Source organism: Astatotilapia calliptera, chromosome 23, assembly GCF_900246225.1.
Source record: "Astatotilapia calliptera chromosome 23, fAstCal1.2, whole genome shotgun sequence".
NCBI lineage: Eukaryota > Metazoa > Chordata > Actinopteri > Cichliformes > Cichlidae > Astatotilapia > Astatotilapia calliptera.
In genome coordinates this window covers 29,407,840-29,434,243 of record NC_039323.1, presented here as the reverse complement: position 1 = coordinate 29,434,243, position 26,404 = coordinate 29,407,840, and the positions used below count along the sequence as shown (strand labels likewise).

The 26,404-nt window shown below is 40.5% G+C and overlaps 1 protein-coding gene across 2 annotated transcripts; it reads left to right on the top strand.

The window, feature by feature from the left end:
- The first annotated feature begins 1,543 nt into the window (after positions 1 to 1,543).
- Positions 1,544 to 25,374, top strand: LOC113016160 (uncharacterized). 2 transcript variants are annotated; one of them, XM_026158766.1, is made up of 10 exons: positions 1,544 to 1,791; positions 3,321 to 3,466; positions 15,144 to 15,225; positions 15,463 to 15,598; positions 15,938 to 16,140; positions 16,375 to 16,403; positions 16,565 to 16,706; positions 16,798 to 17,079; positions 17,426 to 22,904; positions 24,277 to 25,374. In XM_026158766.1, the coding sequence occupies exons 1-10, from the start codon at positions 1,666 to 1,668 to the stop codon at positions 24,291 to 24,293; spliced, it is 6,642 nt and encodes a 2,213-aa protein (XP_026014551.1). In that variant the 5' UTR covers positions 1,544 to 1,665; the 3' UTR covers positions 24,294 to 25,374. The 2 variants fall into 2 exon arrangements, with proteins under 2 accessions (XP_026014551.1, XP_026014550.1); XM_026158765.1 differs by having other exon boundaries at positions 16,267 to 16,403.
- Positions 25,375 to 26,404: the final 1,030 nt, after the last annotated feature.

Genomic DNA, 26,404 nt, shown 5'->3' with positions numbered 1-26,404 from the left:
CTAAAGAATGTAGCATCAAAGGCAGTACAGACGCCGCGTCTGTAGCTGGTGATTTCCTGCAGGCCCCTCCACACTGACGCAGGGTCGGTGGCTGAGAGCCGTTCTTCCAGTTTCTGGGAGTAGATGCTTTTAGCTGCTTTGATCTCCTTGGTCAGTGTGTTCCTGGCTTGCTTGTACAGGGCCCTGTCACCACTTCTGTAGGCATCCTCCTTGGCCTTACAAAGAAGTTGCTCTATTGGATGGAGATCTGGATCACTGTGGAGGCAGTTTGAGTACAATGAACTCATTTTCATATTCAAGAAAGTAGTTTTAGATGACTTCAGCTTTGTGACGATGTTTGAACAGTGGTCTGTTGGTACCAAGGAACCAAAAGTGCACTAAAAGCATCACACCCTGACATTATACCACTTAACAGCAGGTTGAACCATTCACACAAAGTAGGATGGATCTGTTTTTGTTATTTACACCAAATTCTGATACTTTCATCTGAATTTCACAAATTTGAGACTGCCAAGAACAGTCAATGTTTTTACAATCTTCCATTGTCCAGATCTAGAGAGCCTGTGTGACATGTAGCCTCAGTGTGGTCTTCTGCTGCTTCAGAGATGGTCTTCTGCATATAACAAGTGGTTATTTGAGTTACTGTTGCTTTCGTATCAGCTGGAAGCTGTCTGGCTGTTCTCCTATAATTGTTGATATCAACAAGGCACGTTTACTCATGCAGAAACATGTTGAGTTGCTGCCATTTGATTGGCCGAATAGATATTTGGATTATCAAGCAGTTAAACAAGTGTACCTATTGAAGTGGCCATAAGTGTGATTTTTTTCAGTAGTGTTAGGTGGTCTTTACATACACTGTCAAAACCAACCAATGACAATATTCACAATCATATGCATTGCATTACTAGATTCTAATTATTAATTAATTGACGTGTGTATATATCTATTTAATGTTGCAGCCATTGTTGACTTTAAATATTTACATAATGCTCAGCAGGGTGATAATAATGCAACTGATGTGCAAAACCAAAGCTTCAAAATAAATAGTATGGAATTTAAAGTACAGTAATTGCATCTGAAAAATCTGGAGTGTGTAGAAATACTGAAATAATCATATTTCGGGTGGGGGGGGGGGGGTTGTGCCACCTCACGCCCCCCTTCTACACACGCCTCTGACTAATCTTTAAAAAATGTCAAATTGTATCATTGTATATTGAAATTATAATTATTTTACTTTGTATATTTTACATTTTTTCTATTGTTGTATAGTAGTAATGGGACTAATAAATGCTATCTTATCTTATGACGTGTAAAAAATTGTATATGAGCAAAACTTAAGTTAGACCAGTTCAAATGCACAATAATTTTTTCCAAGCTTATAAATGGGACGTGAACGCAAATGTTAAGTCATGTTTGTGTTCGCCATGTGGTTTGTGGCGCATGTAATGGTGTTCTGGTAGCACCGTAATTACCGGGAAGATAGCGTAACTGGGCATCTATAAGTTGTCATAGGCATCCCGCCCTCCCATCGGCGCGTGCTGGTCTAGTAAATGAGCGCGTCACTTCACGCTCCCGGTATCCAATCAGCGCTGTCAATGCAAGTCGTTGACTGTGGCGATGTATGTGTTGTGTGCTGGCTGCTACGAGCGAGGCTAGACAGGCAGTATGGCGGAGGAGAGCAGTGTGTACGAGTTAGAGGGTCTAGAAAAACAATTGCAGACTTTGTTTAGCCGCTACTCAAGCGATGAACTCCGAGGCGACAGCGAAGCGTTCTGCTTTGACTTTTGCAAGGTATGGAGCCGTAGCTGAAGTTAGCGGCGTGCTTGTTGTCAAAGATAAGCATATATGTTAGCCGACTCCCCTCCCCCAGAACTACTAGTTACACACGGCTAGCATTAGCGGCTAAGCCCGTTATCATTTAGCTAACTAGCAGTAGTCGCTTTATAAACAAGCATATTTGCGTGACAAACAGCGTGTCAAGTAATCCGAGCCCGCATACACACGATTTTAGCAAAACATGCGAGCCACTTAAGCAGTGATTTAGTGACAGTGCATGATTTCAGGCTGACTTTGCTAATCGTATGAGCCAGCTAGCCCAGAATTTTCTTGCAAGTTAGCATGGTTGTACGCTGAATGTTTACTAACTACCCGCTGGTCAGGATTTTGCACGATTACACTACGTTTTGGCAGCGATTACGCTGAAATTGGGTTAATATTTGTTATCCTGTGCTGTCGGGCGTTTGTTTTACAGCCCACCTTTCACAGCAGTGGGAAAATAATTCCTGCCATCACTAAATGGTCTCACAGTGGTTGCATCTTATGCAAAAGCGCATTGGAATGGCAGTAACTAATAACCCTGCACTGTTAACAACAGAGAGATAAAATCATGTTTGCCCAATTACTGACACTAGAAATAGCCAGGCGTACTACTTCCTGTTGACAAATCCCAGCTGTAAGCCATCCAAACTTTAAAAGTAAGCATTAAACGCGTGACGCATAGGCATATGTAATTTGACTTGATTTCTTTGGAGCTGAAGTTGGGGTGCTAGAGCTTGGGAGTATAACAAAATGAGAAGTAATTATTGCACCACATATTTTAAAATGATATCACACATGGTATTGAGTTTGTTGTTCATAAAGAAGGTGCCAGACTCGGGCTGTCATGCTTTGCTAACATGGTTACATTTAGCTTAGTAGGGAACTAATTGTTGCAGTTGGATGAGGGCCTAAACCAGGGGCGTCAAACTCCAGGCCTCGAGGGCCGGTGTCCTGCAGGTTGTAGATATCACCCTAGGTCAACACACCTGAATCAAGTGATCAGTTCATTACCAGGCCTCTGGAGAACTTCAAGACATATTGAGGAGGCAATTTAGCCATTTATATCAGCTGTGTTGGATGAAGGAAACATCTAAAACCTGCAGGACACTGGCCCTCGAGGTCTGGAGTTTGACACCTGTGGCCAAACTAAACACTGGCTGAGGGTTAACACTTCACTGCGTTCCACTGGAGATGAGCTGGATTTCCACCATTAGAGGGCAACATAAGGATTAGGATGTCATAGGTCAACTGTAAACAGATATTGTTTCGTGATGGGCCTGTAGTACATGTTCAAGTAAAAATAATCTAGGTAGCTGTCCAAAACACACAGATCTAAAGTATAACATGATATAAACAGATTTTTGTAATCGAGTGTGATTAGAAGCATCAGCAGTGTACTTGCGTTTGCACTCAAAACCTTTAAAAATGCCATATCCACAGAGATGCTGTGCAATTGCACTTTGTATTGTACTTTTGTTTAGATGTTGTTTTTGTCTTTGCAGCTGGTGGAGGAGTACGCCTCTCGCTGGCAGGTGCTCCTGCCTCAGCTCAGGATCCTTGAGATTGCTCTCTGCTATTTTGCGCAAGCCTCATCCTTCTTCACGTCAAACTGTGATCACGTGCTCCGCACACTCAGTAGCCTGGCTTTGTAAGTACCCAGTCCTACCTAAAAAGGTTGCTTTCAGTCTTTGCTGATCTAAATACCTCTCACAGATTTGCTGTGATTTTTGGTTGTTTTCAGGCTGAAGTTTTCTTATCTTATAAGTAGTCTGGATTATTTATAAGTGCTGTTGTAGCTCGTACTTACACTATATAAGTCAGAGGAAAGCAGCACCTTTGTTTCCCAAACATCCCTCTTTTCTGGATAGTTTTGCTTGTAATGTAGACAAAGCCAGACACACATAGTTGGACACAAAGTTGAATTGTTTATTAACGACACAGCTGCCTCTGTAGCATGGGCATGGTGCGGTTATGAAAAGTCTGACACGGAGCAGAAAACCCGTCCCTACCACAGAAACAATCCCCTTCTACCACCTATGCAACAATCATGTAAAAAAGTACGGAGAATTTACAAATGAGAAGAAAAAAAGATCTGCCAGGTGCTCAAAATAAACCTCATACGCAAACTCTAGAACAGGCTTTTCTCTGCAGTACGCCATATAATAAAGACTCATAAATATACTAGCGGCCAAATATATGTTTTCACACATTGGTCAGAGTACTCGACTCCAGGGACACTACGCCCAGCTGAAAACACTTCTCACAAGTAGAGTTGCCTCGTTTATATTACGCGTCAGACCAAAGTATTGGAGGAAATTTGCAACGTAGCATACCACGTTGCGCCAACAGATATGTGGATGAACCGAACAGCACATCCTTGTATGAGCTTAATGGAGCGCGTCATTTAAGACTGCACACTCTTCAGTCGATGTTCGTAGACAGGCTAGTTTCCTGACGATCATACAAGACCAGTAATGATAGCCGGGGGGCCTCAGGAGGCTTTTGCGTGACTGCGTGGGGTCATTTAGTTTGTGTCACTAAGGGATAGCACCTTGTAATTTATTACATTTTTGATTATTTAATTTGAATGTAAAAAAATAAAGAAATAGTACTTTCAATTTGGTGATTAAATAAACCAGTGACTTGATTTACGGAAAATACACTATGTTGTGATATACACTGTTATGGGGATAAGAACGACGTGATTTTGGTCTTATCAGTACAACCAAGATGGAAAGTAAGAAAGCTAACAGCAGCTTGTGCTAATGCAGCTCTGCATGACTTGTATCTAGAAATTTGTCATTGGATCTCAGCTGTATTGGCTTAAACTGACATAATAAGCACTTGACCTGAGCAGTGTGTGACCACATTTTGCACAGGCGTGTGGTCTGCTGGTGCAGTGTTTGCTGCACTTGACAGACTAATTTCACTTTGTGTGTGGGCAGTGTTTCACACAGTGCGAATTGTCACACATGATCATGAGTCATTAAAAATATAATCTAATCACTTCCTTTCATACTCAAAGGTTTGAAATGGCTCTAAAATACACAATAAATATTAGCCTCATCTTTTGATTGTTTCCTCTGGGTTTTTAATTAATTCTTTTTAGTTTTGGAGTAGTCAGTCCTTCTGATTATATTTTCTTCTCCTGCTTAAATAGCTTATAAATTAACTCAGTGCCATCTTCAAATGAAGGAAAAGAGACAAAATTAAGAGGCATAGTTGTTTTTAAATAATGATTAGAAGAGCACTGGTTTGTGCACATGTAGCTGGAGCCCTGCTCATTTCCTATTCTCCTAGTGATCAAATATTGATGGTGGACCGCTGCCATTTCTGTCTGGCTGCTATAGACTTTTCTCAGTTTCTAGTTTAAGAGAAACATTTTTAGACATAAATAATTGTTATCTCGTTAAACAACCACTGTTAATGTTAAAGATGGGAAGTGCTGATAGCATTAATATTACTGTTTTATTATTAGCCATAAGCCAGTTCCTTAATGATAGCTTGGCAGACAAATAATATGGGTAATTGCTAATAGTTAAAAATCAAAGGTTAATGTGTGTACAGGCCAAATTAACATTTAGGATAACTGTTTAATACTTCAGTATTGTTGAAATAGGAGCCTTACTGACCTCACAAAGTTCCTATTAAGACCAGGGTATCAGTTTGCTGTTCCAAGTGTTCAGCTGCTAGTGAGGGGAAGGGGCTGTGTGCCTGCCTGTCTAGTAAGGGTGTGAAACAGAGCCTCAAATGTTATCGTGGTATTTCATAGGGCACTTTGATATAATGATATACATTAAGTGACGATATGAAAACGTCTATCGTTTCATATTACGCTATCGTTTGCTTCGTGGTGTCGTGGTGCCGTAAATATTGCTGTTTACGGCAATATTTTTTTCCTCTTTTTGATGGTCACTGTAGTGGCTCTATTAATTTCTTAAAGTTCTCTCTTTCTCTTATATTGAAAATAACCACACTACAGACGGATAAACGACTGTTTTTACGCATTGTTGTTAGCAACAACAACAGTAAAGCCAGCGTGTAGCTCCACCGTCTGCTTGTTTATTTTCCACATAAACCTTTCACAATAAAGCTGAAGGTCCTTTTGAGATTTTTCAAAATAAACTGAAATAATGAGAAACAAAAGGACCAATCAAAACAAATCGAAGACCTTATTTCTAAATGAGGGGCTACCACTGTAGCATGGACATGGTTTGGTTATGAAAAGTGTGACACAGAGCAGAAAACTGTACTATGCGAATTATGCAGGAAACCGGTCCGCACCTCAGACTCAAACACGACAAACCTCGTCTACCACCTATGCAAGAATCATGTGAAAAGGTATGGAGAGAGTTTATGGATGAGAAGCAAAAAAAGAGCCGTCAGGTGCTCAAAATAAACCTTAGACTCAAACGTTAAAACAGGCTTTCCCCCACGTTGTTGGGAGGATAAATATCTTATATCGGGATATGAGGTTTTGGTCATATCGCACAGCTCTAGTATTTCAAGAAAATTATTAGAATAATTATATTTCTTGAAATATAGAAAAAAAAAAGCTGATATATAAAAATTGTTTTATTGCTACTCTCAGCTTGCAGGCGGTGGCATTTTTAAGTGTAAGTAAATGAAGGGCCATTTCCATCCTTCTCTTCCAATGAGCTTGCCATTGTTGACACACTGCCTAATTTGAAGTGTGACTCTATTGCCACTTGGTGACAGCAGCAGTATTACAGCTCAGTAGCACAAGTCAAATGTAAGCTACAACGTAGCCTGGGTAGTGTTTTTAAGTAAAAGCATAAAAATAACTCCTTAACACTTACACTCAGCTGCTTAGAGCCCTGCTTTTCCACCATGTAGCGGCATCAGTAACTTCCATTTTCCATTTGCTCTTCCTGTCATATGTAGTGCAACTAGCATGTGCTCAAGTGATGCTCTGGAGTCAGCTGTTTACATTGGGTCATACCTTCTGCTAGTATCTTCTCCTTTGTAGTCTGATTGTAGTCGATAGTGTGTCTATTGATTTTTGCTTCAAGTGGCAAAATACTAGGGGTGCAACGATACACAAAATTCACGGTTCGGTTTGATACTTTGGTGTCACGGTTCGATATTTTTTCGATACAAAAAAAGTTCATGCCTTTTTAATTTGTCATTTATTAAAATTACAAATGTATATTTTAACTCAAAAGTACAGTTTTTAAATTTAATGTTGCTGAAACAACAAAATAATAAAAAAAAAAATCTATCTGATCAAGAAATCACTCATCTTTGGAAAAGAGAGTTTATTACAGAGAAGTGGCTCTTTCCAAAATAAAAGCTATACTAGACGCTTCTTCTGGGCTATATTTCTCAGCAGCATATTAAACATATCAGGTCCCCATAAGGAGAATCATGTCCTAACGGCTGTTTAAATGACTCGGGTAAAGTTTGTAGCATGCGTGGTTGTTGTTTTTGTCTGCTTCCACTTGTCTTTGGGCGATCGTGGCTCAAGAGTTGGGAGGTCACCTTGTAATTGGAAGATTGCTGGTTCGAGCCCCGGCTTGGACAGTCTCGGTCGTTTTGTCCTTGGGCAAGACACTTCACCCGTTGCCTACTGGTGGTGGTCAGAGGGCCTGGTGGCGCCAGTGTCCGGCAGCCTCGCCTCTGTCAGTGCGCCCCAGGGTGGCTGTGGCTACAATGTAGCTTGCCATCACCAGTGTGTGAATGTGTGGGTGGATGACTGGATGTGTAAAGCGCTTTGGGGTCCTTAGGGACTAGTAAAGCACTATACAAATACAGGCCATTTAGGATGATGTCGGCGTAAATGTGCCGTCATATTCGTTGTGTTCCCTCTAGTGCTGTCAGCGTTTACCTCATTAAAATGACATTAACACCATAACGCCGCAAATCTCTCTTAACAAGTTACCGCGGATCGCCCCATGTGTGGTGCTGGACTGCGTCAACACGTTAATGAGCAAACTGTACTAACACTCTAGTTCCCACCATTTGAGTATTGCGTGGCACTTCCGACATACTGTTTTACTTTTGTCCATAACGCGGCTTATCTTGGTTTTCAAGCTTCACATGAAAACCAAGATAGTTCCTAACGCCAGATCTGAATGAGGGTGGGGAAGGTTCTATTTCGGGTAGCGTTGAGGCAGTTGCCATGTTGCAACGAGCTTAGCTTCTAGGGGTGGGTTTTTATAATCGATTTATCGATTAAAATCGATTCTGGCTTCTGGAATCGATTTTTTTAATATGAATTTATTTTGCCCGAAATGCCAGAACCTCAGGTGAAACCCCACAAAATGTCAACAACCACCAAACAGCTAAAACAGTGAATGAGAGCAGGAACACGGATTCTACACAAAGACGTAAACACAAAGCGCGGACCGCAGATCAGAATCAGTGAGATGTCGCCTTTCTCACCCGACGGGACGGACACGATCGGGGCTGAAAGAGCCGACAGGTCGCTGATTCTGATCTGTCGGCGGGTCCGCGCTTTGTGTTTACGCCCTTTTTGTGCTTATTCTAAAGCTGTTAGTTTTTATCTCTCTCCAAACATTATTGACTGAACCAGCAGCAAAAGAAGATCCAAACTACGCTTCACATAAACACCGTCATGAATTCACTCTGACTTTTACTGTTTTGCTTCCACCACAATAAAAATCACACTTCATGCAGCGCTTTCTCTCTCTCTGTACTTCAAGAACAGTTTCCCGTCTAAAATCTTTTTTCTGCATTATTCACTTGCTTGTTACGCACAAGTCTACCGGTGTTTACAGGCTGTCGGCCACTGTTTTTTTTCCTTTTACATACTTCCGAAAAGAAAACCTAATTTCTGCTGTTCAATACTGAAAAAATTTTAACTTTTTAAAATTATGCAAAACGCTTAGCCATAAAACCGCTGTAACATCAGAGGTAATGTTCATAAGTTGATTAATGATTTTCTCTCGTTTTTGATGTACTGCAGAATATTTTTATAAAATTCCAGGCCAGGAAAATCACCTTCATGTTTTTCTGTGTTTTATCTTCAGCTACTTTGACACAAAGGCATCTGCTATGATGCTTACACATTTGATAAAGTCTTGTGTGTGTCAGCTTCCTTTTTATAGATACAAAAATATGCAAATGTATTGATCTGAATTATAATATTTCTGACTGTCAAAATTTCCCAGATTCAAATCGAATGAAATTGAATCAAATCGAATTGAATCGAATCGTGGATCGAATTGATTCTAGAAATCAGTGACGATACCCAGCCCTATTAGCTTCTGTCTTGCTAGCTTGCGCTGCGCTCAGTGGATCTGCACTCGACAGTGCAGGCTAGGCGGAGTAGTCGAACGCAGATCCACTGAGCGCTCAACACAGACAGCATCATCAGAAGAAAAGTTGATAAAGTAAACAAAAATTTGTATTGTTTGATACATATGCGTACAGAACCCAAAGCACTTTATCGAATGGTTCAATATCAGTAAGAGTATTGTTGCACCCCTACAAAATACATATGTTGTTTTCACAGAAACAGTTTTCTTGCATATTTTGCGAACTTGTGCTTTGTTGGAGGTTGTTGAAGAAACTAAATTTTCAGGTACGGAATTATGATCGGAGATTGACATGCAGCTCTTGCTCTCAAACGTGCCTGGGCTAGTGTTGTTGTTATGCATAACGGAGACGATAAATTCATGATATTGCTATAGCAATATACGATATGGCATTCCTAGGTGTTATTAGGGATGATGTGAAATGGCACAGCACTGAAGTTTGCAGCAATCCTGTGTGAAGTTGTCATTTGGAAGAGGCAAAGATGACACTGTTGGTATAAATAGTGTTGTAAATAAATGACTCTAATCTGACAACCCTACGTGATATCTATACTGTTTGTGGTACTTACGGTACATAAATACTAGGGGTGCAACGATACACAAAATTCACGGTTCGGTTCGGTTCGATACTTTGGTGTCACAGTTCGATATTTTTTCGATACAAAAAAAATGTTCATGCATTTTTAATTTGTCATTTATTAAAATTATAAATATATATTTTAACTCAAAAGTACAGTTTTTAAATTTAACCCTAACCCTTGTGCGTGTTTTTTATTTTGACAGCGAATGCGCACCTGCGGACCACTTATGTGCAGCCCTGGTTATTTAGCTTGTCATATTGCAGCCACAGAAATTCTTTTGTCCATGAAACCATAAAGCTGCACTTTCTTTTTGCCTTATAGTCTGATTTGTCATAACTTCTCCGTTTTGTGGTAAGCTTTTCTTTGGCTGTCACTTCTTCACCCTGACCTGTCTTATTTGGCTCAGCAGAACTAAATTATATATCTGTCTGTGAAGGTCATCGTAGTCAAATATATATCCTGCTGCTTTTATACACGCACTCACATAAGCTCAGCGATTCTCTGCGCGATCAACCTCTCACATGTTTAAGCTGCGTGAGATTTCACTTGTCATGTTTGCATAGTAAGCTAACAATTAATAAGACGATGTCAGAGGAATTGGTGCGCAAATTATCATCACTCACAGATCAGTGCTGTCGCTCTCTATACACAGTTCGCGCGATTGCAAAGTGAAAGCAAAAAAACAAGCGCAAATTCAAACGCGATTTCAATATGTCACATATTGACAGTGGCTCACCGATGCCAATGACATAATTACCCAGCTACATTTCCGAAAGAATGCAAAAGCATTGACATATATTTTTCCTTCCTACAATCCGGTTGTTCAGTGATGACGCGACGAATCCTACTTCCGGGTCTAAAGTAGTCTGCATTTAATATGGCTTTTGTGTTGTTAACATGTTTAATGTTATGTATTTTCTTCTATTTAATCTCAAAAAGCTCCTAAAACAGTCAGTGATCCCTGTTGACCTCCCTCGGCTTTTATTACCGCTAATCATTTATTTAAGCTCAGTTTTTAAAACCTTAGGATGTAACTGCAGCCCAGCCCATGCAGCAGTATATGAATGACTAACCTCGTATTGTGGATGGATTATCTCAGTTGTTCTCCTGGCTAAAGTTTGGTCCTTTTACAGCATCCAGCCATGCGATTACATTTGTTCCTGACCACCGAGAACACTCACGTTAACTTTTATCGAGTGGAAAAAAAGTTAGCTTGTTTATATTATGCTAACATAGCTGTGTCGCTAGCGGTCACGTAGCACATCATTATATACCAGCTAGCCCAACTTCAGTAACCCTACAAACGTCACTGCTGTCTTCATTTATGCTGGAAGTGATAGCAGAGCTGTACGTTTTAATTTGTTTCCAAAACCCCGCAGTCAGGACATGCTATATTGTATTTAGATAGAAGCTAGCGAGCTAACTCCCTGGTAACTTCTAACTCCGTTAAATGTCATAAATTCCGTTTTCATGGATGCCTGGATGTTAAACTCAATTGTTACACCTGTTAGAGCAGAACGCTGATCATTTTATTAAAGATGAAAGACTTTAGACAGTTTTTCCACTCTCAGTAATGCCATAGTGATCGTTTGATATATGGACCTGCAGCGGAGTTTAGACCCAGACACTGCTAGTGACGTCAGACTGAACAACCGGGCAGGGCAGAGATAGATTTTGGTACCCTGACTGGGAAAAAATCGCTAGCCCCGGGACGTTGGGCTAGTGATATTGCGAGCCCTGTATCTGATTGAGGAATCACTCATCTTTGGAAAAGAGAGTTTATTACAGAGAAATGTCTCTTTCCAAAATAAAAGCTATACTATCCGCTTCTTCTGAGCTATATTCTCAGCAGCATATTAAACAGCTATCTAAATGACTCGGCTAAAGTTAGTAGCATGCTTGCTTGTTTTTTTTCTGCTTCCACTTGTCTTTGCACTAGGATGATGTCGGCGTAAATGTGCAGTCATATTCGTTGTGTTCCCACTAGTGCTTTCAGGTTAATCTCGTTGAAATGACCTTAACGCCACAACACGGCAAATCTCCGTTAACGAGCTACCGCCGATCGCCCCGTGCATGGGGCTAGACGGCCAACACGTTAACGAGCTAACTGCGCTAACACACTAGTTCCCACCCATGTAATTGAGCATTGCATGGCACATCCAACATACTGTTTTACTTTAGTCCATGACTCGCTTACCTTCAGGGTCATATGTCACATGAAAACCAAAATAATTCCAAACGCCAGATCTGAATGAGGGTGGGGGAGGTCCATGTTGCAAGGAGAGCTTAACTTCTGTCTCGCTAGCTTGCCCTGCGCTCTTCCTTCTGACGATGCTGTCTGTGTTGAGCGCTCAGTGAATCTGCGTTCGACTACTCCGCCTAGGCTGCACTGTCGACCCTAGGCGGAGTAGTCGAACGCAGATTCACTGAGCGCTCAACACAGACAGCATCGTCAGAAGGAAAGTTGATAAAATAAATTACAAATTTTGTATTGTTCGATACATATGCGTACCGAACCGAAAGCACTGTATCGAACGGTTCAATATCGATACGAATATCGTTGCACCCCTAATAAATACAGTTACCACTGAGTTTTCAACATTTGGTATTGAAACTTATCTGCTCTGGTGCCATCTCTATGCTCAACAAAGTCAAAATTAAATATATTGACACTAGGGATGTACCAATTTGATAACTCAGCCGGATATGTTCCAAAAGCTAAATTGGTGACAACAGGCTGATCTTTTCAGTTAACTGTTCAGTGTTTTACTACATCACACATCAGCAGCAGTGCACCAGCTGCTAGCTTGGGAGCAAATGTGGCATGGAGAGAGCTAACAGCAAAGGGTCGGCAGTTTGGCGTTTTCTGCACGTTTGTAGTTTTTGAGGTATCCGTAACTGGTGAAGTAGGTTGACACGACTAAAAAGCTCTCACAAAGATGATTTCCCTTTTGGCGTTTTCACACATTTTTTTTTTCCACACTTATTCCCAACTAGTCTAACACTTGTTGGGAAGCTTTTATCACCCTTGCAGTACCAAAGCATTGTAAGAATATAGGCTTATTACTGATCTAATTGACAGTTAAAAAGTACCGCCAGACATCCATCTTAAATTGCTGAAAAAGCTTTAATGTTTGCATAATACTCGCAATTCCTCCTTTTGAGTTGTTCATCATTTCAGAAGCGGGCCTTGTTTAAAAGGCTCTTGAAAATGCACATACATAACGTGACACGTTACACACTATTGATAAAAACCATTAATTAAAAATTAGCCACATATGAAGTTAAAATACAGAAAATCCTTTGTAGTTCCTTAATTTCAGTGTAGATGTCAGCATCTTAATTGTGGGTGTTTGGTGGCAGCTTTTATGGAAGTGAAGTAAAAATTGTTTTCATTGCTTATTTTTGCTCATAAGCAAATTTGCAAGCCAAAGAAAGCATTAACATGCTGCCAGGTCACTGACCTAAATATTAGGGGTGCAACGATATTCGTATCGATATTGAACCGTTCGATACAGTGCTTTCGGTTCGGTACGCATATGTATCGAACAATACAACATTTGTAATTTATTTTATCAACTTTCCTTCTGACGATGCTGTCTGTGTTGAGCGCTCAGTGAATCTGCGTTTGACTACTCCGCCTAGGCTGCACTGTCGAGCGCAGATCCACTGAGCGCTCAACACAGACAGCATAGTCAGAAGGAAGAGCGCAGGGCAAGCTAGCAAGACAGAAGTTAAGCTCTCCTTGCAACATGGACCTCCCCCACCCTCATTCAGATCTGGCGTTTGGAATTATTTTGGTTTTCATGTGACGTATGACCCTGAAGGTAAGCGAGTCATGGACTAAAGTAAAACAGTATGTTGGATGTGCCATGCAATGCTCAATTACATGGGTGGGAACTAGTGTGTTAGTGCAGTTAGCTCGTTAAAGTGTTGGCCGTCTAGCCCCATGCACGGGGCGATCGGCGGTAGCTCGTTAACGGAGATTTGCCGTGTTGTGGCGTTAAGGTCATTTCAACGAGATTAACCTGAAAGCACTAGTGGGAACACAACGAATATGACTGCACATTTACGCCAACATCATCCTAGTGCAAAGACAAAAACAACTAACTAACTTTAGCCGAGTCATTTAGACAGCTGTTAGCACATGATTCTCCTTATGCTGCTGAGAATATAGCCCAGAAGAAGCAGATAGTATAGCTTTTATTTTGGAAAGAGACATTTCTCTGTAATAAACTCTCTTTTCCAAAGATGAGTGATTCCTCAATCAGATACAGGGCTTGCAATATCGGTAGCCCGACGTCCTGGAGCTAGCGATTTTTTCTTTCAGTCGGGCTACCAAAATCTATCTCTTCCCTGCCCGTCGGACTATTGTAGGAAGGAAAAATATATGTCAATGCTTTTGCATTCTTTCAGAAATGTAGCTGGGTAATTATGTCATTGGCATCAATGAGCCACTGTCAATATGTGACATATTGAAATCGCGTTTGAATTTGCGCTTGTTTTTTTGCTTTCACTTTGCAATCGTGCCATTCTTGTATTTTGCTCGTTTGTGTTGTTGTGTTTGCACATCTCTGTTGCTTGTGGGGCTCGCACACAAGAATTTCACTCGCATGTGCTGTGCCAGTGTGCCTGCACATGTGATGTGACAATAAAAGTGATTTGATTTGATTTGATTAGAGAGCGACAGCACTGATCTGTGAGTGATGATAATTTGCGCACCAATTCCTCTGACATCGTCTTATTAATTGTTAGCTTACTACGCAAACATGACAAGTGAAATCTCCCGCAGCAAGCTTAAACATGTAAGAGGTTGATCGCGCAGAGAATCGCTGAGCTTATGTGAGTGTGTGTGTAAAAGCAGCAGGATTTATATTTCAGTTCTGCTGAGCCAAATAAGACAGGTCAGGGTGAAGAAGTGACAGCCAAAGAAAAGCTTACCACAAAACAGAAAAGTTATGACAAATCAGACTATAAGGCAGAAAGAAAGTGCAGCTTTATGGTTTCATGGACAAAAGAATTTCTGTGGCTGCAATATGACGAGCTAAATAACCAGGGCTGCACATAAGTGGTCCGCAGGTGCGCATTCGCTGTCAAAATAAAAAACACGCACAAGGGTTAGGGTTAAATTTAAAAACTGTACTTTTGAGTTAAAATATATATTTATAATTTTAATAAATGACAAATTAAAAAGGCATGAACATTTTTTTTGTATCGAAAAAATATCGAACCGTGACACCAAAGTATCGAACCAAACCGAACCGTGAATTTTGTGTATCGTTGCACCCCTACTAAATATATCCATCAACCCTTTATAGTTCATCACGTCCCTCAATAACAGAGTTCCTTAGAGCCACACAGATAGCTAGTTTACTCGGAATATCCAGATTTAAGTTTTAAAGTAGCTTGGAAATGAGCATTTATTCCTTTGATTTCTCCACAGGAGTGTTTTTGAGTTGCTGCTTTTCTTTGACCAGAACGACTTCTATCAGGAGCCACTGAAACACTTTACTGATACATTCCAGGTGAGAATAAAGAGCTTATTATCTTCCCAATAGAACAGTGAATGCATGTTTGTCAAATCTGATTATGTTCATTATCATTCATTTCACTGCATATTTTGTTGTCAGGGCACTCCATCATTTGGGCTAGACCTTTGCTGCTGTACCTAAAAAGTTATTTTGTGGTCCCATCTTTTATGTACTCTGTGGCACGATAGCGCAATTAAGACACTTTTGTGTTTTTTCTTTATTCTCCTCCAGGAATGTTATTTGGCTCTTGCAAAGCACCAGAATGTTCACTTACTTCAGGTGGAGCGTTTGGTTCAGGGCGGCGGGCCTTGGGCCAACCCGACCGTACAGGCAATCCTCAGCGAGTCCAGTTTACCTCAGAATGACGGTCAGTGATGTAGTTATTATTTGTAGAAATGCTAATACTGGAGTAACTGTAACACACCAGCTACCTTTAAATTTTAATCAGCTGTCTTTTAAAAATTAAAAGAAAAATTTATAATACCATACTTTGTTTTTTTTTTTCTTAATTAATAATAATTTCTCATGTTCTGTCAGAAATCAACCATTTCATTTGCTGAATGGAGGAAAGTTAGGCTTCTGCTCCTCCAGAGGCCATTGTAAATTCTTAATGCTGTCTGCAGGTTATCTAACATAAAACTGTGTTATCTATCACTGGTTGTTCTCATACAAAGTAAAACTCTGTTCTGACTTGGCTTTCCTTCAGTGGATGGATACATCAGCTCTCAGCTGCCGGTGTTCTTTGAGCTTCGCGTGCGCTACCTTTTATCCTGTGAGCGTATTGCTGAGGCTATGGCCCTGGCTAAGTGTTGTGCTCGGCATCCCAACACAGGACAACACTTGTTCTTCCTCCAGGTCTACCTCACGTGGCTTTACAAAACTTCACAGCATGACTGTCTACATAAAGAGGTGGGTAGAGTGCAGTAATAAAATACTTTTTCCTTCCGTGTAAACTTACTCTGTGGACATGCTTGTATTATATACGTCTTTACTAAGACTTGCCTGAACTAGAAGTCATTTTCCAATGTTTTTTAGGTTGCGGATCTTAATGGTAAAAATGCAGTGCACATCATCTGTAACTTGGAGTTTGAAGAAACGGATGAGTTACTGTTAGCTCTCATCACAGCCTTTCTGTCCCAGCAGCTCTGGAGGGGAGATATGTACTATTTGTGGTAAGTAAACAGTATTATAAACAAATAACTTTTTCAAATTTATTCTAAGTGAGGGCTGTTCTACAAATATTACAGCAGGCGAGTTATTTTTAATGCAATGTTTACATCCCTACATCTTATTATCAAGAACAGATTTTACTTCTTTCTCCCCCCCTTTGCAGTGATCTTGTGTTCTTGTGGACTAAACTTCATACTCGGTTGAACACATCCAAGCAAGTTCTTCTAGAGGAGACTCGCCAGCTGATGCTGTCTGCCACTAATGTCAACTCGATCTTCCCGTTCATCAGATCCATACTGCAAGAAGTTAGACCATATAATAACACGTTAACTATAATAATATTATATATATATTCATGGAGATGAATATTTAACTCCTTTGTTTATATCTCATTAGGTTGGAGACGATGGTATCCAGCTTTGTGTGGAGCTCTGTGCTAATGCACTGAAGTCTTGTCTTCCCTGTGATACCCTCACGAAATCACTAATCTACAAAACCATTGCCGGCCTGCTACACAATGATCTGGAGGTATGCCGGGCGTGTGCTCTTCTCGTCTTCTTCTTGGAGCGCACTGTTGAGTCCTACAAGATGGTCTACCTTCTTTACATGCATCCTGATCAAGAGTACGACGCAGAGTACAGCTCTATTGGAAATAATGTTCGCTTTGAAACGCTACAGGTTGGGCATCTTTTTTTTTGTGTGTATATATTAACAGACTGAAGTTTATTTTAAGAAAAGTAAAGTCTTAGTAGTATAGACATTTCACTTGTGGAAATAAATATATTCCTGTATCTGATAAATTTGCACTATTCTGTTTCTTCTTCCTACTTCTATTTATTGTCATAAAAGCTAGCTATAAGAAGAAATCCTTGTCTTCCAGTAGTTGAATGGCTTGCAAATAGCTAAGTGGTTAAAATACAAGTCTACAAAGTTCTAAATCACAGTGTCAGATGTAGTAATTAGAAAATTATCCATGTGTGTAGAAATGGTGCTAAAAGACTTCATTCTTTTGTTCTCTTCTCAGGTCTTGAAGAAGGATCTGTATTTTGATCCAGAGTTTTGGAACCTCATTGCTTTGAGGACCAACTGTTTGAAGCTGATGAATGAGAAAGTGGTTAGTGCTGCTCTTGAAGAAATCATGGAGGACAAATGGATTTCAAACTACTGCACCAAAGACTCTGCTTTCCGATCAAGTGTGTTGGCATGTCAGAAAGGAAGTAAAAGTGTACTTCAGGCAGAAGCTAAAAAGCGGCATCATAAAGAGGATACGAATGCTGCATCAAAAAGACTAAGGATGGGCACAGGAAAAACACCAGTAAATGTTGATCACAGTGCAAAGAAGAAGGGCAACCAGGGGTCAAGACCTTTGAAAGAAAGATCTGCTGAACCTTTGAGGCGCTCATTTTGGCAGCTAGACAGAATACGGGACAGTGTAGGCCAAGCTTACGAACAACATAGACGCATTACACGGTTGTCTGAAAAGAATCTCCCAAAACGGAGAATTAGAAAACCAAAGTGGCTCCTAGAAGACTCGGGAACTCTTGAAGAGAACGTTCCCCTGAAGGTCAAAAGACATGGGTTAAAACATGACAAGCACCATCGATCATCTCTCAGATCAGAAACGGGTCGTATCAGGAACCATGCCAAACACAAATCTTCAGTGAACCTTCAGTTAAATGAAAGTGAAGACATTAAATACCAGAAAGGGTTTTCTTTGGATTGTTCTAAACCAGATTCTCCTCCACAAGTAATTCTGGAACTTTCGCTACCAGACAATGAACTTGTGGGTGTGTTTAATGAAGATGTTTGCAACCGAAAGAGAGGGTTCCCACAAGTGCTTCTTTACAAACCTACTGTGAAGCTTCCTGCAACATCACCACTCGTCAAGACTGTGCATCGTAACAAGGTGATTCTCAGAGCACGGGATCCATCCATATTTGTCCAGCAGTTGCATTGTTATGCAAGGCGGCAAAAAGGAAAAGGAAATGGGCTGAATATTCACAGCTCAGTATCCACAATCACACGGTCATCTGTGCACGGTAGCCCTCCAAAAGATCCGCTTTGTGGAGAACCTGCCACTGAGACAAAGGATACAATTGGCTTTCCAGCAGCAGCAGTTAAACATAGAGGGTCCTCAGTTGGAGAAATTCAGACTTCTGTCTCAGGAAAGATATCTTCAGTAAGAGAGCTCTCTGAGAAGTCAGCTTCTGAAATGGGAGATACCACAGCGTCTTCAGCATCAACAGAAATTCCACGTTTAGATGAAATCCGCGAAGTTTCCACCATTGCTTCAGCAGAAGAGGCCTGTGAAGAGCCCACTGTTGAAATGAAAGTTACTATTGCCTCGAAATCCACGGTTTTAGGCAAAGCTCCAACAGCAAAAGATGTCTCAAAAACTGAAGTTTCTCAGACTTTAATATCAGGGAAAAAGAAAGTTACTGACAAAGTCCACCCAGTTTCCAATAAAGGGATTGCTTCCAAGTCTAGGAATGCTGATCGTGCACAGTCACAGTGTCAAGATAGAGAACAAGAACTTAACTCTTTCCAGACCGAGAGTGAAGAAGGCAAAAGCGATGTTTCTGTGATAGATCTCACAACGGTTTCACCTAAAGATTCAAGAGGACATGTGCCTTGTAAAAGTGACTCAAGTTGGGGAAGAAATGAAGCCGCTCTAAGGAAGTTAACCAAAATTGAGGCTTCATGTACAGACCATGACAGTATAAGTGACATATCTTCGCTAACACTAGTAACAGAGATGGTGACTGATCTTCCCCCTGGGCACCTTACTCAAGACCTGGAGAATGAAAAAGAGCGAACTCCAACCAATAGTGCCTCCAAAGACTCTAGAGTTGGAAGTAAACCTAAAAATCCTCAAAATATACGGACTACCTCCAGCTGCTCTTTACAAGAACAGGAGGCCTTGGAAGTTGATGGGACAGTGCAAACTCAGGATGGCAGTTTAGATACATGGGAGAACAGCGAACTTATGGAAACGCCACAAGAATCGGAGGAATCCAAGTTGGAGTACTGTTGTACCTTCTGCAAAAAGGATTTCAAGGGAACTCGTGTTGTGGCACATGCAATGTTCCATTATCGTAAAGATGAGTGCATGTTCTGTGGAAAAGTATTCACGGATGACCTCCAGGCCATGATGCACCTGTCTGATCATATAGAGAAGCTAAAGAGGATTAAAGCTGAAGAAAATGGGGTGCCTGACACCAAAGATGTCTCAACACTTAAACCCAAAGCTAAGATGGCAAACACATCTTCTGGGAGTCACAGTAAGGGGAGACCAAGGAAATCAACTGCCTGTCCTACATCAGTAAGCCCACCACCTGAAAGCAGAAAATTAAGATCCAATGACAAGCCTGTGGATGGTTCATCTTCACAAGAGAAACATAACACGTCTAAGCACCTTAATAGTAAAAGTCCTGTTCACAAAGTAAATGGGCATATCGACAAAAAGAAGGAATTTAACAGACAGAAAAAGGATGTGGAAGCTATGCAGATACTTGAACAAGATGCAAATATAGGCTCTTCTGCAGCAAACAAAAAGTTGGCCTGTTCCACAGAAGATAAATTAAAGGTGAAAGCTACAAAACAAATTTGGAAAGTTGTTACAGAAAAAAATACAGAGCCCCAAGAGAAAATTAGCTGTCCCGCAGATGGATGCTCTTTTTTTACTGACATTTCAAAGAACCGTGTTGCACTTCTATACCATGCACTCGATGATCACTACGGTGAGCTGAAACCTTTAGAACTGGCGTTCCATGTCGGAAACAATAAATGTAGTATTTGCATGAGGGTTTTATGGAGTTTCGAACATTTTCAACATCATGTTGAAAGACACAGATGGAGTCCAAGGCATCCTTGCCTTCATCAGGGTTGTACTGCCAGGTTCAAAAGCGGAATGGAAATGAGACGCCATGCCAGGAAGCACAGTCCACTGCAGGCAGTGTGCTGCCTCCCTGGATGCTCTCATTTATTTATTTGTCTTTGGGCACTGAACCTTCATGAAAGAGAACACTATGCTTCAAAATCTACTAATTCAGACAAAAACACAAATGCACAAACAGGCGACAAACTTGATGATGCATCAGCTGGGAGGCAGCAGCAGAGTTTGCCAGATAGTCTCACCGCTGCAAAGAAGACAGAGAGTGTGAAGACTGCACTAAAGTTACCAGAACAGGCAAGTCAAGAGTTGTTGGTAAGAATACAAGATAAAGCTGCTCCTCTCTCCATCAGCAGATCATCTTTGATAAAACAGAAGTTGAAAAAGAAAAACGAGAGCAAGAATTCAAATGTATTGAAGAGTCTTTCCAACAAGGAAACCTCTGCACAGCCTACTGATTCAAGTAATAGATTAAGGCATAATTTGAGAAAAGGGCAAGTAACAAGTACAGCCCTGATGGCTCCCAAAATTCACAAAGTTATCTCATCATCATTGTTAAAACACAGCAGCAAAGTGAGGCATAACCCGAAGCAGAAAAAACAAATCAAAGTAAACACAAAAGGTCCTAAAAAAAGAGGTCGACCACCCAAGTTAAATAATGCAATGGATGATGAAAAGATTAACGCTGGTCAAAAGGGTGAAATGGTGAAAGAAAAAACTGCAATGGCCAAGGCTCAGAAGAGCCCTGCCCAGCTTCGAGAGAAAGCTGTCAGTGCAATGGAGAGTAACAAGCTAAACAAAGAGAAAAGTCAGCAGGTCCAAGATGGAGGTGAACGTAGAGCCATGTCAACCAGCAAATTGAAGAAATTGGTGGGCAAGGAGATCAGAAGGAATTATGTCCAACTAAAGTCTTCATCATTTAACAGTTCAAAACCATCAGGCATCACCAACTCTGGAATTAAAAAATACAGGTCACTAAGAAGATGGGTTAAAATTAAAAATCATTCTGCACCTTCAGATCTCAAGAAGACAAAGAAGATTGCAAACAGTAACAACAATGAGACTTTGAAGAAAAACCCAAAACCTGCCTTAAAAAGCCATGCCACATCCAAATCTGCTGTCCCACAAGTCGAGGCCAAAGGAGCCGCAGTAAAAGGTTTTGCTGATGATGAAGTAAAAGTAAAGGTGGAAAACAAAGACTTGACTAAAAAGGTTACTAGTGACTCAGAGCTTTCTGTCCCAGCTCCCTGCTTAAACGTACCTCCCACCACTGAGAAGGCACGCAAGTTAAAAACAGAGGAAAAATCAAAGAAATCACTTGTTATAAAAGAAGACAAAAAAACAAGGACTGCTTCCTCAGACTCGAACAAGGAAAAGAAGCACAAGATGGTAAATGATGAAGTCAACACGGAGACTGTCAGGAGGGATTCCCAGACTAGAGAACCAGCCTTAATACAAACTGTTGAGTCTAAATCGGAAGTCCCACACGTTGAGGCCAGAGCAGCAGAAAGTTCTGCTGATGAGGGAAAGGTGAAGGTGAAAAACACAGATGCGACACACAATGGCTCCTGTGACTCTGTGCCAGCTAACGGCTCAGGTGTTCAACCCACACCACAGAAAGTGCAGAAACTAAAAAGGGAGAAAAGGTCAAAGAAATCAATAGCAACAAAAGAAGGGAAGACTACTCGAACTGCTTCTTCACACTCAGGCAATGTAAATAAGAAGCACAAAAATATTAACAAAAGAGGGAACAAAAAGTCTGTCAAAGCAGATCGCAGCAAAATGTTTAAAGAGAAAAAGACGGCAAAGTCAAAATGCATTCAGCAAAAGGGTGACTCGGCAGAATCTGCTCCTGTTGACGAGGAGGGAAAAGGAAAGCAAGAAGACTCAGTTGCACCATTAGACAGCTCAGGTTCCTCCACACCTGCTGCTACTTGTGACATCCTACATGAAAAGACTTGTCTACCTGCTGCGCCTGAAGGAAGCAAGCCGAAGGTAACAAATAAGGAAAAATCCCAGAGAAAGAAAGCCCTAGACCCCAGTAAAGCAGATAAGAAGCGAAAGCGTGTTCAGAAAGATGACGCAAAGACAGTGAAGAAACATCGCAAAGACAATGCGGCTCAGTCAGCATCTAAGAAGCCTGCAAAGTCTAAATCTGAAGTGCAACCGCTTGCTGAGGCCAAAGCGATGACTGATGGGAGCCCAGTGGGTGATGGAGAGAAACCTTCTGCAGAAACGGCACAGGCTACAAATAATGGACCTGGATACTCTGTGATAACAAATGGACAGATGTCAGGTGACGCTGAAGACACAAAGGCCTCTGTGTGCAAGAACACTCTTGCAGAGTACAGCAAAAAGCCGTACATGCGTCTGCCGCCTACAGCATACCTGGATGAGAAGTACATCACCATGCCAAAACGAAGGAAGGATGCGTTGTCTGTCCTGGTGTCTCAGATGAGCAACGATTTAGAGCAGGCCTGTTTGACATCAGCCGTGCAGAGACAACGATGTGCCAACTGTTTTGCCACGTTCAACAGTGTCGAGGAACTGCAGAGTCATCGCCAGCTGCAGAAATGCTCAGACCTCTTTGGATTTGACTCCGATGACGAGGGTGAGTAAGCTGTCTTGGCTACTGATGGAAATCATACTCTTAAGTTTTTATGCAATACATAGTGGTCCAAATCAGTAAAAAATGGTGAAAGAGAAACATACTTTTCAGTGCAGAAGTTTATAAACAGTCTGTGCATAGTCATAACAGTCTGCTGCACATACAGACAAGTGTTTAAAGAGTAGAACAAATGAGTTTGTCTATCTAAATGGTATAATTGAAAAGCGGTGCTGTGGGTGTGAGGTGTGTTCTAATAATGTTTCTTGTGTTTTATTGATGCCAAAGTTCAAATATGTGAATTTATTTATATATATTAGAGTGACAGAGCCGTAAGACTTTTCTTGCGTTCAGCTGACACTATCACTCACTTTTAGTAAACTGACTTAAAGAAAAATGACCTGGGTAAACTTTATTTTTATTTTTTAACAGCCCTCTGTATGTTTAGTATTATTAAAATTCACAGTTCGGTTCGATATTTTTTTCGATACAAAAAAATATTCATGCCTTTTTAATTTGTCATTTATTAAAATTATAAATATATATTTTAACTCAGTAGTACAGTTTTTAAATTTAATGTTGCTGAAACAACAAAATAATTTTAAAAAATCTTTGGAAAAGAGAGTTTATTACAGAGAAATGGCTCTTTCCAAAATAAAAGCTATACTATACGCTTTTTCTGGGGTATACTCTCAGCAGCATATTAAACATATCAGGTCCCCATAACGGCTGTTTAAATGACTCGGGGTAAAGCGTGTAGCATGCGTGCTTGTTGTTTTTGTCTGCTTCCATTTGTCTTTGCACTAGGATGATGTCGGCGTAAATGTGCAGTCATATTCGTTGTGTTCCCACAAGTGCTGTCAGTGTTAATCTCGTTAAAATGACATTAATGCCATAACGCGGCAAATCTCCGTTAACGAGTTACCACGGATCGCCCCCGTGCGTGGGGCTGGACGGCGTCAACACGTGCGTGGCACATCCGACATACTGTTTTAGTTTTGTCCATGACGCCATTACCTTCAGGGTAATGCGTCACATGAAAACTAAGATGGTTCCAAACGCCAGATCTGAATGAGGGTGGGAGAGGTTCGGGTAGCGTTGAGGCAGTTGCCAACCGAAAGCACTGTATCGAACGGTTCAATATCGATACGAGTATTGTTGCAGCCCTAATATGTATGTATGTATGTATTTATTTAAGTGGCTTTTTTCCCAAGGCTGATTTAAGTTTGTGAGGGGTTTTTTTTGTTTGTTTTTTATAAAGAGCTGCATGGTGCTTTATGTAGTTATTGTAAGGCCAGGATGTTGTAGGATAACATTATTTTATGATTCTAACATAATTTTCTCTCTCCTGTTCTTTCCTCCTCTTTGTAACTTTAAGGCATCGTGTTTAATTGAAGTGAAAAGAACTGAGGCTTGGGATACAACACCTGTGGACCTACATGGAGCCCAAGGATGGATTGTACCTCAGCAGATTAGTGCACTCTGAATGGCTTGCTTGTTACTCTGTGCAAAGACTCGTGCATCTGGAGATGCACAGCAAGAACTGAAAGGCTTACCGGATTTCTGCTGTGGGGTGTTTCTAAAGAGTAAGGCCCGAGAGCAGCCTGATCTAATAGCCAATCAGTGCAAACAGCTACTGAACTGAATCCCAGTCAGTTTGTGAGAAGGAGAGATACTGAAGTGCCTGCTCTGGAATTGCCATGCTGTTTTCCAGCTGTTATACCTGGTTTGGACGCTAAGCATTGTGGGTTAAAGACAATGAAAGCTGTTGAAAGCTGTGAAAAAACAAATAAACTGACAAGGCTGTTGCTGTAATAAGGATACATATTTTTCACAGTAAGCCATAAAATATTATTTGCTTTTTGCACTCTTCTCATAAAATTTCTCAGTTAATTTGTCCCACCCTTGACTGGTAATGGTGGGAATATACAGTGAAAGAATCCTTTGCAAGTTCATGCTGATTTAACATGCTAATTTAGACAGAGTCTAATCTCTAAAGTTGTAAGATTGTGGTATCAAAGTCCTCTTTGAGAAGTTTTTATTGAATATTTCTTGTTTAAATACTAATTGTATTTCTTATTAAAAAATGTGGTTGATTAGGTCTAAGCTGCTTGACCTTACCATGAGCAACCAGTAGGAGTCAGTGCTCACCAATCTCTTAATCAGTTAAAAGTTTTATGTTTTGGTTTTCTTTTGGCAGTGAATTCAATATTCTTTGCTCTTTTTGCAACATAAAAAGCTGCTCGTGTTCTTTAACACTGTATGATATAAAGAAATTGCTTCATTTTCAATCATATCTGGAAAACTGAACCAAGCAATAACTGAGACCCACCAAAATTTGCCAGTATCCCACTAATTTATTGTTGGATTTGGTTCTTTATCATAGTTTGTTTGTAATTCCCTGACAGTTCAGGAACTGACCCTCTGGCTTCTATTTAATCATGTAATCGTAATTTTTTTTTTTTTTTTTTAAAACCACAGAGACATTTTTGATTTCTTTATTAGGATGAATCTTCTCCTTCAGAGAGAAACAGAAGCGGCAGGAATAAACAGTTTAAAGTGTTACTGGGAGGCCAAACCAGTCTTTTCTCAAGCAGCAGCAGGTTATATTTATTTGTTTTATTTTCTATCTTTTGTAAATATTTGAAGAGTTTCAATGGCTAATTATATAAGGGGATATTGGAGCTGGGTTTATATTTTGTTCTTGAAGAAAAAAAATAAAACTTATTTCAAATCGTGTTGATTCTGCTGGTCTAATATATGCGAGACATATTGCCTTTAAATTAGAGGAAAGAACTGCTTCCTCCATAATTATGAAATGAAATACTTTACTGCTCTGGATAAAAATATGACACAGACGGTAAAGAAAATATTACATTATGTCCTGAATGGAATTATAGTATCATTTTTACCTTTTTGCATGCCTTTAAGCCCATGTTAATATTAAAGTTTCAAATATTTTCATGTGTTTCAAAGGTGTGTTTCTACAGAGTGGTACGTAACATGGCTATGCAATAAATCATATTGCAGACTGTCATGGTCAGAACAGCCTAGTAAGATATTGGCTTATAGTGATATGACCCTCATCTACAATAATTATATACATCCATTCGCTTCCGCTTATCCTTTTCAGGGTTGCGGGGGGCGCTGGAGTCTATCCCAGCTGTCATAGGGCGAGAGGCGGGGTACACCCTGGACAGGTCGCCAGTCTGTCGCAGGGCCAACAACCTTCTAGTAGTGGGTTGAACTTCTGCCTTCGGATTTGTCCTAATTCTTCATGGCACATATTCAACAAGCTGGAAACATTCCTCAAAGGTTTTGGTCCATATTGACATGATGGAGTTACACAATACATCCATGATGTAAATCACCTGTTCTACTACTCCTCAGAGGTGCTCTGTTGGTAACTACTAACTGTAGGGATACAGTGAACTCAATGTCATGTTCACGAAACCAGTTTGAGATGATAATGACAACATGATGTGTTATCCTTTTATAAGCAGCCA